At 30.1% G+C, this 16,517-nt stretch overlaps 1 protein-coding gene across 4 annotated transcripts in view; it reads left to right on the forward strand.

Annotated features, from left to right (window-relative positions):
• The window catches only part of LOC142320486 (uncharacterized), a 215,431-nt gene that overhangs the window by 171,066 nt on the left and 27,848 nt on the right, over positions 1-16,517 (forward strand). The window contains exon 6 of one of the 4 annotated variants that reach the window (XM_075358322.1): positions 12,560-13,284. The exons of the other annotated variants lie outside the window; for them this stretch is intronic. Within the exon in view, the coding sequence (XP_075214437.1) occupies positions 12,560-12,804 (245 nt within the window). The 3' untranslated portion in view covers positions 12,805-13,284. Of the gene's footprint in view, positions 1-12,559; positions 13,285-16,517 lie in introns of those variants that run through there. 4 annotated transcript variants of the gene reach the window in all.

Genomic DNA, 16,517 nt, shown 5'->3' on the forward strand with positions numbered 1-16,517 from the left:
TGCTGCACGTATTAACAGATTGTCACAAAAGAATCCAAATGGGATCTGCTTTGGAATTTTTTATGCACTACACAGAAAAAGATGACAAGTTCCTTAAATCAATTGTTACCAGCAATGAAACAAGGATTTTGTATTACACGCCAGAGAGAAAATGTTAGTCGAGTGAATGGCGTATCATCAATCATCAACCAGACCAACAAAGGTCAATCCATAGTCCGGACTTAGCTCAGTGGCTAAATGGACTGGCAGCAGAAGATTACGACAAGGGTATGTTGAAGCTGGTGTATCGCTACGATAAATATCCTAATTCATGTGGCGATTATATAAAGAAGTAGTATAAGATATGTAATTTAAGAGAAATAAAAAATGTTTATAAAATTTTCAGAATAAATTTTTCTTCAATGAAACGGTATTTACTTTAGAGATAATCTCTCGTATTATAATGCAGATGTATTAATTATATGAAAATTGGATTAAATTTTATGTAGTAGCTATTTAGATCAGATAAATTCTTATCATTGTTTAAAAGGATGACTGATCCAACAGAGTGCTGAAAAATCATTGTTTTCTTGACATTTCTGCTTATTGGTTATTTTTTTTTGTAACAGAAATACATTAAAGATTTTTATAATTTCTTCATTAAAATAGTTATTACTGATTTTTGATTTTTTAATTGATGTTGTGTGTTTTTTCCAATAATACCTGAAGACGCTGCCATTAATTCATCAATTGTTGTCTGTATACATTTTTATGTTAATCTTTTATTTTGGTAAGTATCAATTAATTACATTATTTTGTTTAAATATTTTTTAATATTACTGTGTACTTTATTTAATTATTTTTTGCTATAAGATTTTTTTTTAGAAGTCTGGCATTATTAAGTATTAATAGTTTATTCTGATAAATGATACTAAATTTTAAGTATAATTTTGTAATGAATTTTTATTTTATTTGAGTTTTCTAAATAAAGAAAATTTTATTTTTGATCATATAAAATTATTTTACTATAACAGAAATTCGTGTAAGAGTGTATCTATTTACATTTTTTTTATTTTTCTCTCAGAAGCTTCTCTAATCTCTCTCCATGTCAATATTGATGTTTTTCTTCAAGCTTGTTTTAAAGGTTTTCCTCTCTATAGATAAAGTTATCAAATCATTGTAGTATTTATGTTTATTCACCTCCTGTGCTATAATAATATGTAGATTTTGATATATAACATTATTCCTGACTTCTTCTCCCTAATTATTCTTCTCTTTCTTTAAAAATTTCATCCTATAAATCTGCAATGAACTTTATTTGTTACCTTTTGGTATAAGGCTATGATTATTTTAATTATTTCTGAAGTCCACAAAAACAACATGAAACATAACTTATAAATATATTCAAATAAAAAAGAGATCCTAATATTTTACAGGTAGTTGAAAAACTTTTACCAATATTTTATATATCTAATGAAATATTTTATAAGTCATATTTATCCTAGTTTGGAATTACCAGAAATTTAAATAATTTTTTTCACATATATATTTGTAGTTTTTACAAATTCAATAAAAATATCTATAGTATTTCACAACTCCAGTGGAATTCATCCCATGAAAATTTAAGCTCTTTGAATATGTATTTAATATTTCTACATCATTATCTACAATAAAGACGTTTGGTATTTTTTTATTACTTCATCTTGGGATGTGGTTTTCATTCAAACAAACTACGTACATTTATACAAAATTCTATAAATAAATTCAACTGCATAATAATAAATAGCACAATAAGACTTAAACAAATATTTATACATAATGGATAAATTTTTTCTTTCATTGATACTATAAAATTTGTTGGAAATCATGTGATAATAGTTGTAAGTTTTACTAAATATGAAATACTCGCTTTTAAATTAATGTATTTTTAACTCTTAATGTGCCAATTTTGAAAAGGTAACCAATATTTTAATATTTAACTGAATAGTGTATTGAATCTATTTCATGCCTGTTCATGTAACATGTTGTTTTTTGTCAAATTAGGGTGTTTGTAAATTTTATATTGTTCAATCTGTTGAAATATTGGATTTTTTTGCTATGGATAAAATTTCACTTGTATGTAATGTCTTTGTTTGTGTGTCCTGTTTTTATGAGATGTTGATTTTGATATATGTACTTCCTGTATATTTTCCTTATATCTGTAGATTAATGTCCATTTTTCTATAGTAAATATTACACATACAGGCTGGTGCAATTCATCCATAGACACAAGAAATGTTAATGGATACTGCACACAGCTTAGTCAATTTTTTTAAACCATTTCAGTAAAACAGAACACATGTAAAGATATTAAATCAATATGCGGATTTTATGTATAACACATAAAAACCAAGATCTCAACACTTGAACAATATTTACATATTTGAAGAAAACAATATAGTTATAAAATCCATTATAATAAGAGTTTCTTAACCTTTTTAAAATGAAGCCAGCCATTAATCTCTGAAAGATTCTTTGCAGTAAAAAGTTGATTAATTTGATAATAAGGTAATAATAAAATTTTAACAAGATCAACCAATGATGGAAGGCTATGGGCAAAAAACCATTTTTTTTTTTTAAATTACTCTTTTGGATGAGGGATCCACAAAATTCTTTGCTACAGTACCGCTATTTTTCAAAAATAAATCCAGTTAAAGGAATTAAAAAATGTATGTCAGCCTTAGCCATCTTAAATAAGAGTGTAAACTAAATATTTAAAATCTGATTTTTCCATTTGTAGCATCTCTACGAGTAATATCCTAGTAAATATAAAAGTGTAAGGAAATACATTTAAAATACCAATGGCAGAATTAAAAATCGGTTCTGATAGATCATTAAAATTAAACAGAGCTGTATATAATTTTGTTTAGAATGGGTTACTATATCATGTGGTACATAATGCAGAACACATTTACAAAAAACTAGTCGGTTTGCAACATGGGTTTTAATTGCTAACTCTCCTCTTAAATTTAAATGTATTAGATACATAGTTCTGGACATTTTTATTAGATTTTTATATTTTAAATGGGGTAGAAGTAAAATATTTTTATAATAATAACTAAATCATTAGAATTAATCTATTTAATCATTAGCAACATAAAATACTATAGTCATTCAGTTGTAATATTGATGTGTACCATTAGGCTATTTTATAGAGCCTGGAATTATTTCTTATTCTCACCTGTTTCATAGCATTGCCAAAATAAAATACAAATTTATTAAATAAATATTACATATTCAATACAATACACCTCCTAAAAAATCTGTATTTTTAAAACATTCTGATAACTTCATTAATCTTAGTTTGATCTTTACTGCATATTAATAAGTCGTTTGCAAATATTAAAACATAAGTTAATTTTCAATATCACTGGCTTATAAACATAATTGCTTCTTTTGAAACCTACAGAAACATTCGTACCAAGTTCTGGGATTTTTTCTTAAACTATATAAAGATTTTATCAACCTTCATACCGTGTTTGTACCATCTTCATAATCTGCTGGTCGATTAACATAAACTTTGGAGATTATTTTTCTGTTTAAAAAGACTGTTTCTACATATATTTTATCAATGTTGAAAGTATTTTGACAACAGTAACTAATAATATTTTTTAAGTTAGAATTTTTACTATTGGTGAATAAACATTATCTACCTGTTTTTCCAGTTGAAAACCTCTGGCTACTAATGCGGCTTTGAATTCACTTTTACTTTTCTTTCTAAAAACCCATTTTACATCAATAACTTTATCTTTTGTGTTTTCAGCTAGTTTTCAAATTCTATTCAGTGCTACTTTAGTACGGGATCTACCACAAAAAATCACTTGAAGAAGTGACTTTGTGTAAACTTTTGGCATTTTTGGTTGGGTGCCACTCAACTTGCGATCCCTGTTGTACTTACGCCTTCCCTTGTCTCGTCGATTTGTACACCTTGTCTCGTCGATTTGGATCGAGTAATCTGTAGTACGGATCGTAGGAGAGCAGTACACTCGTAAACACTTCGCCACACATATTATACCGGTCAATGATTGTCGATTCACTACTGCCACTCAAAGTCGTAGAAATTGACGCGAGGATGTCCATCACGAAGAATAGAATTATTTCCAAAATTTCTTTCAGCTTCAACTTGTAATTCAGACGTTTATTCCTGTCGGTGTAATGGAAGAAAGCGCTGTTACTGAGTACCAAGTAGTTTGACGTCCTTTTCGCTGGCAACGGGAAACAGATCGGAATTCACCCCTACGATCTCGATTCCGATCGCTTCCCATTTCGTACGTGGCGATAATCTATCGACGTTATCCAGCAAACTATTTTGTCTTAAAAAAGCGACAGCTTTTTCTTTACTACCCACAACATTTTCGTAGAACTTTCTTAAAATCATTTTTCCGACACAAGTTCACAATCCAACAACTTAACGCTAACTGAAACGAATAACAATCATGCCTGGTGATTTTTGCTTCGTTCATCTACGTTATATATTAGTCATTGCTATTTTGCACGTTATCTCATTTTCTTAACTGTTAGTCATTGTTATTGTTGCACCTCGCGCAAATGCGGTAAGGTAGACCGCATATTAAATTTAGCACCTTCTATTTCTCTATTCATAGCTTTCTTTCAATTTTTAGCTTCACTGTTTAGCATTGCCTGCTCATATATATATATATATATTTTAGTTACAAAATCATCATTGCAACATACCTACTATTTGGCTTTCTTACTTTCACTCGCCATCGAGGTATTATCTCAATATTGTCATTAGTTCTATTTTATTCAGGCTCACTGTTCTCTCTTTTTTTCTGTTTAGCCTCCGGAACCACCGTTAGGTATTACTTCAGAGGATGATATGTATGAATGTAACTGAGGTGTAATCTTGTGCAGTCTCAAGGTCGACCGTTCCTGAGATGTGTGGTTAATTGAAATCCAACCACCAAAGTACACCGGAATCCACGATTTAATACCCAAATCCGTATAAAAGTAACTCCCTTGAATCTGATTTTATACCTTTGATTCATTCTTATCAACATCGATTATATATTGTCTTTAAAACTTATACACGTTATATTATTTTCTATTGCGTCAACACGACTTGCATTTATTATTTTTTTTACTAGATTTCGGTAGCCTACTTCGGTATATTGTAACAGTATTTCTAATCTCGCTTTATCATTTGGATTTTCCTAATTGATCTCGTATTCTCAGAAAAACTCGACTTCCATACAATTTTAAAAACTTGGCAATAGTTGTTTCACCAAAAAATATTCCATAAAATGTTTCGCGTTCAATAGGATTAGATAGAGGTCTATTTTTCATGTAACCTGCTGTTTTAATTACTTCTGGCCGACAAATATTATAAACTTTTGCATCGGCCAACAAACTAGTCACATCCATAATCGATCTATGGCCAACACCATTTAATTCACGAGTGTAAGGTGGATATGGAATCATATGTATACCCTTCTTTCTAACAAACTGATATACATTTGCATTCAAATTTCTTTTCCAATTAGAAAGTAGAAAATTTCTTCGTAGTAGAAAATTTCAATTTCTACTACGTTGACATAATGCATGAAACAATTACAAACTTCAGATTTAGATTTAATACGATAAACATGTGCTAATTTACTATAATTGTATAAAATAATAAAAAATATATTTATTAAAATCGCCTCTGTTGCATGAGGTCCATTTAAATCAGTATGAATCATTTCTAAAATTTCTTTGACTTATTTTCTCTTATTTTCAAAAGGTAAGTTATAGATTTTACATTTTGTAGACTACATATAGCGCATTTGATATATTCTTAATTTATTTCTTTTGGTACATCAAATAATAATTCATTTTTGCATAGTGTTTAAATAATTAAAATGTATTTGCCCTGCGATGTCATTTTACTTTTATTTTCATTATTTACTAAACTTACATCTATTCTTTTATTCAGTTTACAAATAACATAACTTATCGTCCGATATAAACTATTTTCGTTCATTAGGTTTTTATAGCCGTCTATAATTTATAAAGGACCAGTTTTTAATTAATTCCCTACAAACTTATAGATTTTTTTTAGAAACATTGCCACGATACTATTATATTTTTTCATTGTTTCATTAGAATAGCTTATTAAACTTTGTTTCTTGTCTTTTATAATTTTATTTATAAAATTTCGTTTCTTTGTATTTAGTGAAGTGACTCTGTTTAATGTCTGATCCTTGACCTGAGAAAAAGTCGATTTTTAAAATTATTTAATGTAATTAGACGATTTTAGCGAGCGTAGGTTATGTTGATTTACGTATGATTTGTCAGTACACGGAATCAACATAATCTGCGCTTGCTAATCTCGTCTAATTAACGTTAAACTATACACGACTTATTAACAATAGTAAACTAACCACAAAAACTGCTCAAATCGAGTACCCCTCCCTTTCAATTTTCAAAAGCCGCTTATTTTTTTAATGTATTTAAGTGTTATGTACGTTTGTTCCTTTATGTATCTTTATTGATCCAGCCAATTACAACCAACTTTACGGTAGTAACAATAGTAGCGTCTCAGCCTTTGATCCGGAGGTCTCGGGTTCGAATCCCGGTCAGACATGGCATTTTCACACGCTACAAAATTGGATTTTCATCTCATCTTCTGAACTATCCTGATCCCGTAGGGTAAGACTCCCGCCTTGAGACGATTTCGACCGCAACACCGCCCCCTCCGTTCCTAGACCGGATGGGCTTTATAGGAGATCATCTTCCAGACCCTCAAACCTGATTATATCTCTCGGTCATCAGTTTAGTCTCTGTCAGGATGTCACCGATGCAAATGCCTTGACAAACATTTCCATCGGTGAAAAGAAAAGCCTATACTGTCGTCTTCGAATCAAGCCTTGTCCAATACCACACTCCTACACAAAATAGCCAGCCAAAAGGCTACATTAACCGTCCCCTTGCCTGTCTAACCGAAGAAACCGCTAAATCATACATTCGTCTAATCACATTATTACCGAGAAACTGGACCGATTCAAATTTATATAAATTTGAGTCTATCAAATCTAATCCGATTAACACACTACGTAAAATATGTTTTCGCAACATCGTAAATTTTAACCTAAATAAATTCTTTGCACATCGGTTTGCTCGGTCGGCATTTCTCCGGCCACCACCCCATTCGGTCACCCTAAAGCATAAGACAGAATGTCTGTGCCACAAACGGCTATTAAGCCTCGAAACAGTTTAGCCACCAGTGTCCTAAATAGCTCCTAGAGCTTACCTAACAGCGTGAGCGGACTAAGCGCGATGCCATACACCACTGGCTTACTTGTCCCAACCGCTCAGTTGTCATATATTTACTAAAATGGGTACGCGCACCCCGTCAACTACTAAAAATATATATGATATCCATAAAATAAAATTTACTTCTCTACCACGCCTAGGTCGCTGAATGTCAGCAAGTACCTGTCCACCATATTAAAGCGCTCGGAACCTTAATTGGCTGGTGGTCAGCCATATATTTCTAGGTTAGCTTTCCACAGGAGTGCGGTAGGAGTCTTTCCATTAAGTACTGATGTCGGTTGAACAAAGCAACCGCATCAAGGAACTCCCACACGGTCCGACAACGCGGCTCTCGCCACATTGACTCGCCGCTTGAGTGGCCAAATTTCCCCTTAACCCCTAAGTTCCAGGGTGGCTCGGTCTCTGGCCCTCCCAAGAGCAGGGCAGTCAAATATCACGTGTTAATTTGACTGGACCTTCCCGCAGACGCACAGCTCATCAGCTGCCAGGCGGAACCGAAACAGATATTGGTTCAAATTAACATGGTTTATGAACACCTGAGCACACATTGCCCTTAAAAACGAACTCGAAGCATACCATCCCCCCAGATCCCGTATAAACTTATACAGGAATCTTCCCTTAGTCGTGGTGTCCCATTCTAGCTGCCATGCTTCCTTGCTCTGCAGCCTCTTCCGCAGGCGGGAGATGGGCAATTGAACGAAATTTAGATCCGGTGCATTGTGATTACTGTTCCGGTACTGGCCCGACCCGAAACCGCATCCCAAATACGTAGGCCTCCCGGCCTCTTTGCAATCTGCACATGGCTGCCCGAATTTTCACCACCAAATCAATTGGAACAGCCTTTCCCAATACGGTGGTAGCCTCGTAGGGTTGTTTTAAAACACCAGTGCATACAATTAAGGCTCTACGCTGGGCACTCCTTAAATTTTGGAGAAGTGCTCTATTCATATCCAACCTATGCGCCCAAACGGGCGCCGCGTAAGAGGTCATGTTTTCGAACACCTCGGTACACCATGTACATTTGACGGCCAGACAACCCATAGTCCTTCCGAGCAATCTTCCTACGTTTTTGCATCACAGTCGGCGTCCGCCGCTACTTGCCTAATGTGGTTGCTAAACAGCAACTTCTCATCAAACAAAACACCTAGGCACTTATGAATTCTCACTCGGCTGATTACACAGCCTTTACACTTAATGTGGAAGTTTCGTCTGTACGATAATTTGTCTGCACCCTTGAGAAGCATATACTTCGTCTTGGGCACAGAAATCTTTAAATTTTTAATGTCCATCCAGCCCTCCGCGGTTGACAAGGCCGCTTGCGCTCGATCTTCCATCTGCGGTCGTGAATTACCACGAACAAAAAGGAGACAGTCATCGGCGAAAGCCTGGGCCGTGACCTCTTCTGGGAATGTCAATCCCAGAAACCCGTCAAACTAGGTTCCACAGCAAGGGACCAAGAACGGAACCCTGCGGGCTTCCCCTGGTGACGGATTTTTCCACAGCTAGTTGCGCATCTTTAAACAGAGCCGTACAATTAGACGAGAAAAAGGCCGACAAGACCCCATCGCGAATTACAGTCTCTAACATAACATACAATAATAATAATAAATATAAATTAATACGTAAATCTACCTAAATTATATATATATATATATATATATATTTATTTTTTTATTTTTTTGCCTCTGGGACCACAGTTAAGTTTTGCTTCAGAGCATTGTAACCCGGGTGGCTAGGGTCCTGTTTGGGTACTCTTTCTGCCAAGATAGGCGCCTTGGCATCGTACCCTGGTTAGGTAGATTTGCGTATCAGTTTTATTTATATAGATATATACATACATAGGCTGCCTTAAATTGTCTTATCTGAAGGGAAGGCTCTACACTGCGGGACTAAATTTAAAATATACACTATTTTCAAATTTGAATGATGATATTCCATTAAGCGATAAAAACGAAATACTTTTGTCTGTTGTGATTTTTTTTAAAAATTCATCGTTTTCGAGATATAAGTGAAAGCAGCTAAAAGAAGCAAGAATGCATCGCGGCTAGCGCCTATCTGCGCGCTGTATGTTGCCGGTATGCGTTACATTGCATTGCTGTGATGCAGTATGACAAGTCAGAACCTGTGCGCGATATCTTTACCTATTATAAGTAAGTTATAATCTATGCGTTATCCCTACCTCTCGTCAAATACTGAATTTAATTAAGATAATAATTTTAATCAACTGATGCACGCACATACATTATCATTTATTAACATTTAAATTGTATAACTTTAAAAAAGAGCTTATTCCAGTATCGTATCTAGATGAATACTATAATGAATAGTAAAGTTACGGAAACAACAAAAAAGCGCCAAATAAAATTATTATTAAAAAAATGTGATGTAGACACCACATGACTTCCTTGTACGCCTATTAAATTACATATACACATCTTTAAAATTACATAAAATGTTATTTCACTAACAACTACTGATTATTTTATTGTTATTATTGAATTATTATTTATTGTAATTTTTTTTTTGTAATAATAGGTTAATAATTATTAATAAATCAATATATTTAAATAAAAAATAAAAAAAAGAAGAAAATGTTGCAAACCAAAAAAAAAATAAACAGAAAGAAATTGTTGCAAACAAATAAAGATTAAGTAAAGATGATAAATATAAAGAGGAAAAAATGTTAAGAATAAAAGGATTAAGAAAGAGTGATGAAAATAAAGAGAGAGAAAAGAACGTGTACACAAATTATGATCAGAAGAATTATATCAAACCAAAGAGCGATTAAATGATTGGTAACAAAAAACAGATAAACGAAATGATGATCAATTCCAATCTTGGGAGAATATTGTCCGACAATATCAGAGGAGTAATGAACTAAAAGATTAGAATCTTTGGCAATTTATTTAAGATCGGGCATGTATGCCTCAGTTTATATGTTGTTCTTCTGAGGGTCTATTTTTCTGTCATTCTGTAGTTTAACTTTAAAATAAAATTAAATTAAATAGAAATTAAACTAGAAAATCCAAAAATAATAAGATTCTAAATTATAATTTTAAATTAATATTAAATAATCAGATGTTTCACCAAATCTATTACATATACACATTTTTAAAAGTACATAAAATCTTAGTTCACTAATAACTTCTGACTTTTTTCATTTTTTTTTTTTATTGGTTATTATGATTAATATTTATTGTAAAAATTTCTTTACAATCACGGGTTAATAATTATTAATAAATCAATATATTTAAATTAAAAACAAAACAAAAGTTAAAAAAAAGAAAAGGAGATGAAGTCTGATTCAAACCGATGTGCCTTCCCTTGTAAGATCCAAATATTTCAGTAATTAAAATTTTATTTGGCTATAACTCTGAAACCAATGAAATTAATTATTACCACTTATGATATATCGTTGAAAAGCTCTCAATGAGAGTTTATTTTTGAGAAAAAGTCCAAAATCCAACTTTTTTCAGATTTTGGGCTTTTTTAGACACTTTTGGTCAAGTCAATTGAAAAAAAAAGGGAAGGTGCACAACTAGATACTAGATACAACTAGATACAACAGTCCTAAATCCAAAATTTCAACATACTACAGCTAATCGTTTTTGAGTTATACGAGATACATATATACACACAAACGTCATGCTGAAACTAGTCAAAATGGATTCGGGGATGGTCAAAATGGATATTTCCGTAGAAATCTTAAAACCAAAATTTTTCGCAATCACAATACTTCCTTTAATTCATACAAGGAAATAAAAAAAAAAAAAAACAACTACTAATTGCACATATCTACCTAAAATAATTATGAAAAACGAACAAAAAGTTTTTAAACAAGTTTTTCTTTACTTTCTTACAGGCATTTTTCCAGTAAGTTAGTCAGTAATGTGAGATTTAATATTACTTCTATACATTTTATGTTGTAGTTGGGTGCCTGTGTAGGCTACAAAAGATGATGATGACTTAATGGGCTTCTACTTTGTTGAGACTAACAAAATTCGAATACAACATAAAATATAGAAGTAATATTAAATTTTACATCGTAGAACAACTTACTGTTTCATTAGAAGTTTGCTAAATTTGTGAATATGTTTCTTGATTTTTGAGTAAATCAATAGGAATTTGAGTTAATTTAATTGTAGGACAAAATTATGTTTATGTTTATATGAGAATCGTATTTTTGTTGTTCAAAGGACTCAGTCAAGTAATGTTCTGACTGCACGGTCTAGTTGAAGTTAGATGCGGGATAAGTTTTGTGTGAAACCTTCGGTGTTAGAAGAAGGTACAGGGATCGTGTTTCCATGTATCAGTTAATTTGATAGTTCAGGGTTGGTTGTAAGTTATGGTAGGTGGAAGAAGCCATTCAAAGACGATAGTAAGTTGTGTAAATGATGGAAATGTCTGCCGTGGCATTTGCATCAGTGACATCCTGATAGAGGCCAAATTGATGACTGTGTTGTGTTTAGAGGGTCTAAAAGTCCCATCCTATCCCATCAAGGCTAGAAAAGGAGGGGGTGGTGTGGGGACTGGGATCAGAATGTACCCAGAAAAAAATGCCTTTAAGAAAAGAAAGAAAAACTTTCTTAAAAATAATGATAATGATTTAATAATTTTAATGATTTTTTGTTTATTTTCCATAATTATTCTAGGTAGCCTAAATATGTACAATTAATAATCAGGTTTTTTGTTTTTTAATCATTTTATTATTAATACAACCACTGACTGCTATCACATTAGAATGATATTGTATGAACTTAATTTATTTAATCATTAGTAACATAAAATACAACAGTTATTCAGTTGAGTGTACCATAAGACTGTTTTATAGAGTCTGAAATTATTTATCTAATTCTCATCTGTTACATAGCACTGCCAACATAAATAAATGCAGTTGTATTCAATATTACATTGATTAATTTGTTAAAATTCAAGAAAATGGTTAATCAGTCTCTTATAGTGTAAATAACAGTTTACAAGGTGATCCCACATCAAATGTAACTGATAACTGATTCATTAACTGTATGTAAAATTTGGTCTTAAAGTATTTCTGAAGATCATTATTGATTCTTTTTTTTTTTAATATTCTTTATTAATGTTCAAAATGTGTTGTCAAATGTACTTAATTCTTTTGGTATATTAAAAAGTATTTAATATAAAAAATTAAATACTTTTTTGTCCCTGTAGGACAAATTATTATTAATTGATTTTACATTTAGATTTATGTATTTAAAAATAACTGAAGTACTTTTGTTTTTATTTTCAGGCAGTACTTGTTCTGCATATGGAAATAGTATTAAACCCTACACTTGTTCAATATGTGGCACTAGATACAGGCATAAAACTAATTTATATGGACACATGAAACTTCATTCCGGTGAAACTTTATGCACTGTATGCAATCGTGTTTTGAGTACTAAACAAAAATTACAACAGCATATGGTTTTAGTTCATGATTCAAGAATTCACCTTGTTAATGTTATAAATGATACTGGTTCAATTATTGACTGAATTATAAAAAAAGTATCTCTAGTTACTTTTTTCTTTTTGTCTACTAAAACTTGTGATGTAATGCAATTACTTTGTTAATTAATTTCTTTTAAGACTGTAGTTTCTTAAGTACAAGATATTTATAAAAGAATAAATATAGAGGAATAGTCAGTGGCCTAATTTAAATTGGTCATGAGAAAAGTGTGTAAACGTTTTTTGTATTTATGTTTTTACTTTAAATATTTAATTTATAAAATTGATGTTGCTATGCTTCATTATTTGCAACAAAAAAGGTAAAATGAATAATTTTGCAACTGAAATTGTCTCAAGACATAAAATTTTTCATTAAATAACCCTGATGATAGTAAAATTCATTAGAAAAGCATCATATAAAAATTATATATGTATTGCCAACCCATAGGTCTTGAGTTCAGTCCAGTCAGGCTTGATATTTTTTTCACTTGCAACAAAATTCCAACTGAAACAGTGGCTGTAATTGGGCAGTTAACCTCTACTTTGCTAAAATAAATAAATAAATAATTAATTGATGAATCAATAAAAAAAAGAGTTTTTTGCACTAGTTTTGTTAACTTTCAGATTTAACATTATTTTATATTAATACAGAATCTAATATTATGTCTTTGTCACAGACTAGAAACTGTAAAAGATGTCAAACATAAGAATGATTTATATGATTCTTTATTTTATTAATTTTTCTAACCACTAATCTTTTACAAACTTTTTATCATTCTTTTTGTAAAATTTAATTAAAATTAGATTTCCACACACATATACCTCTGACGTAGAATTTTTCCAGTTTGTTTCACAAATGTTTCTAACTTAAATATCACAGCGTTTAGTAATTTTGCTTACATTTAGTGATTAATTTGTACTTTTATTTATGATAGTCTTGTTTATACAATTTCTGATATTTCTTTCATATACTGAAAACTTTTGTTATATTCTACCAACAATAAATTATTTTTTCTAATCTACATTTAACTTCCACTATTCACAAATAGTTTAATTTAACAATTTACCATAAATAGTCAGATTTCATTGTTAAAGAAAAACATTTTCCTTAAAAATACATTAGGAAAAAATTAGCTTTAGCTTAGATAATAAAAGATAATCAAACATAACATCATTTATTTAATGATTTTGTTTTTACTTATATTCATAAAGTATATATTTATGAGAAGTCCTACAATTTACTTTGTTAAACTACCTACAAATTGAACATTTTGTCTTTATTTTTATTTATTGCATACTATTGCTAATTTTTTATCAATCACATTAGTATTTTTTTAATTCATTATCTTGCTGAAACAAAAAAAAAATTAATCAACTTTATCTTACGTTCTCAACTACTTAAAAAATCCATAGATTTTGATTTTTTCCCATTTATAAGGCATCATTGCCATTTCAAACTCGTGAGGGGTTGTTGCTATTGCAAACTGGCAAGGAAACTGCCTTGCTAGATACAAAACTTCTTTTAAAGATTTCAGTCTCAACTTTTTAGCTCTAATTATCATGATGATTACATTTATTACTACACTGTCCTCACACTGGAACTCCACTTCATTAATACTTGCTAAAAATTTTTTTAGTCAGTTTTTCATTTTGATATTTAATATGGTGTATGAAATTAGATATTTTAAAATTTAAATTATCAAAATAAAAACAAAAGTAATAACACACACAGAGAGAGAGAGAGAGAGAGAGTGTGTGTGTGAGTGAGTGAGTGATACATACATACATAATAATTATTTAAAACTATCAATTTTTTAAATGAAAAGCTTAACATTTTTTAGATATAATGTTTTCAAAACACTTAATAATAATTTTAGTCGACTAGTGTGCATTTCTCATACTGATGTCAGTTGGTGATATTTTTGGTGGTTTTATTCAGTTAGGAAGTGATGTATTTATAATGTGGTTGAAATGATTGATGTGTGAATTGTGTCTGTTCAAAACCACCAGATGATGCCACATGAAGAGCAGCAACACCCTGACACTGAAGATGGCAGAATTAACTGAAAGCAATATGTTGTGAGTTTAGAATTTGTTATATTGTAGTTAATAGATTTGATAAGATTTGTTGTTTAAAAACATTTTTCACAACAGTTTTTTAATAACAGACTGTGTTGTACAGAAATCATTAATTATAGGAAAAAAACAGTTAATAGATATCAAAATTATCAACTAACTTTATCATAGCAACAGAATTTATTAAAATTAATTAAAAATCTATCTCTCACTACTGGTTTTTCCCTGTTAGTCCTTAGTCCTTGTGGATTACTTTCACAGAGATCTCTGTTTCTTCAGAACAATTTTTTTAATAAGATAAATTTTAAAAAATCAGATTTTAAAACTCTATGTTTACTATCTCATTATTGAAATAAAAGAAATTATCCTGCTGACTTATCTGCTGATAAAATACTTTTTTTAGATGACAATATAAACAACTGTTTCTAGAGTTTTAAAACTTGCCTTAATTTTTTTTATTAATTTATTACGCTAAAAAATGATTATTCTGAAAAAGCAGAGGTCTCTGCAATTTGTATATATAACTGTTTCATGTAGTTTGGTATTCAGAATTTTACATCTGTTTTAAACATTCATATAAAAAAAATGTAATAATTACTAAACATGTATACCCTTCCTATAATTTATAAACTGAATTCCTTGTCACCAGTTTAGTATTTAGAGTTATTGGTAAATTCTATAGTTAAAATGACATTGACTAATAAAGAAAGTAACATGCAAATGTACTCAAATTTGTATATATGGATATTGAAAAAAATCTAATCAGTTGATATATATATATGTGTGTGTGTATGTGTGTTTTTGTTGGTTTTTTAGATGCTTGTTTAATTTGATGTATAGGTATAGTTGTTATTTATATTATTCCCTGCTTATGCTCAATGTATATGAAACTCTAGTAAAAGTACTATGATTTATGATTATAATGAAACTTCAGGAGTTTATTTATGAACATATTGACAGGGTTTTATTTTAATGTGTTGTAATGTTTTATCAGTGTACTGTAATTATCTCTTCTCATAATATAAGTGTTGAAACCAAATATTTTATTAGTAATAATAATATAATTATAATATTAGTTACCAGAATAAAGTGTGATATTAAGTGTAAGCCACATAATATGCTTTTATTGTACCTAATGTTTAGATGTAAGAGATTATTTACCTAAAAATATAAATTCTTGTTCCTTTTTAATTGAATGAAAAATAGTTATTTTAAAAATAATGCATAATAACATTTTACAATAAAGATAAATATGTGTAACTTTACTATTAAAGTATGTAATTTACCCATTACATTATGAAAAACTTACAATTTTTTTAATCATTTTTTTAACAGTGAGTGAAGAATGTTTAAAGAGTATGCTCATATGTATCAGTGTATAAAATATTCTCATGTTTACATTAATTAAACCATAATGTAATGAAACAAAAAAATCACAGTTTCTAAAAAAAAGTTAATAATAAAATGTAAAAAAAAATGTTTTAGAATTTATTTTCATTTGTTAATATTATACAAATTTACGATATTAAAAATGCATGTGTTAATCATTAGTAAAAACTAATAAACATTTTTCCTGTTTTTTTAACTATTTTTATAAAATGAAGATTACTCAATACCAGAACAGTCATTTTTGTAGATGTAATAGATCTAAATGACAACACTACATGTTAATTTTAAGTTGCATA

This window comes from Lycorma delicatula, chromosome 2, assembly GCF_047948215.1.
Source record: "Lycorma delicatula isolate Av1 chromosome 2, ASM4794821v1, whole genome shotgun sequence".
In the NCBI taxonomy this organism is placed as follows: domain Eukaryota; kingdom Metazoa; phylum Arthropoda; class Insecta; order Hemiptera; family Fulgoridae; genus Lycorma; species Lycorma delicatula.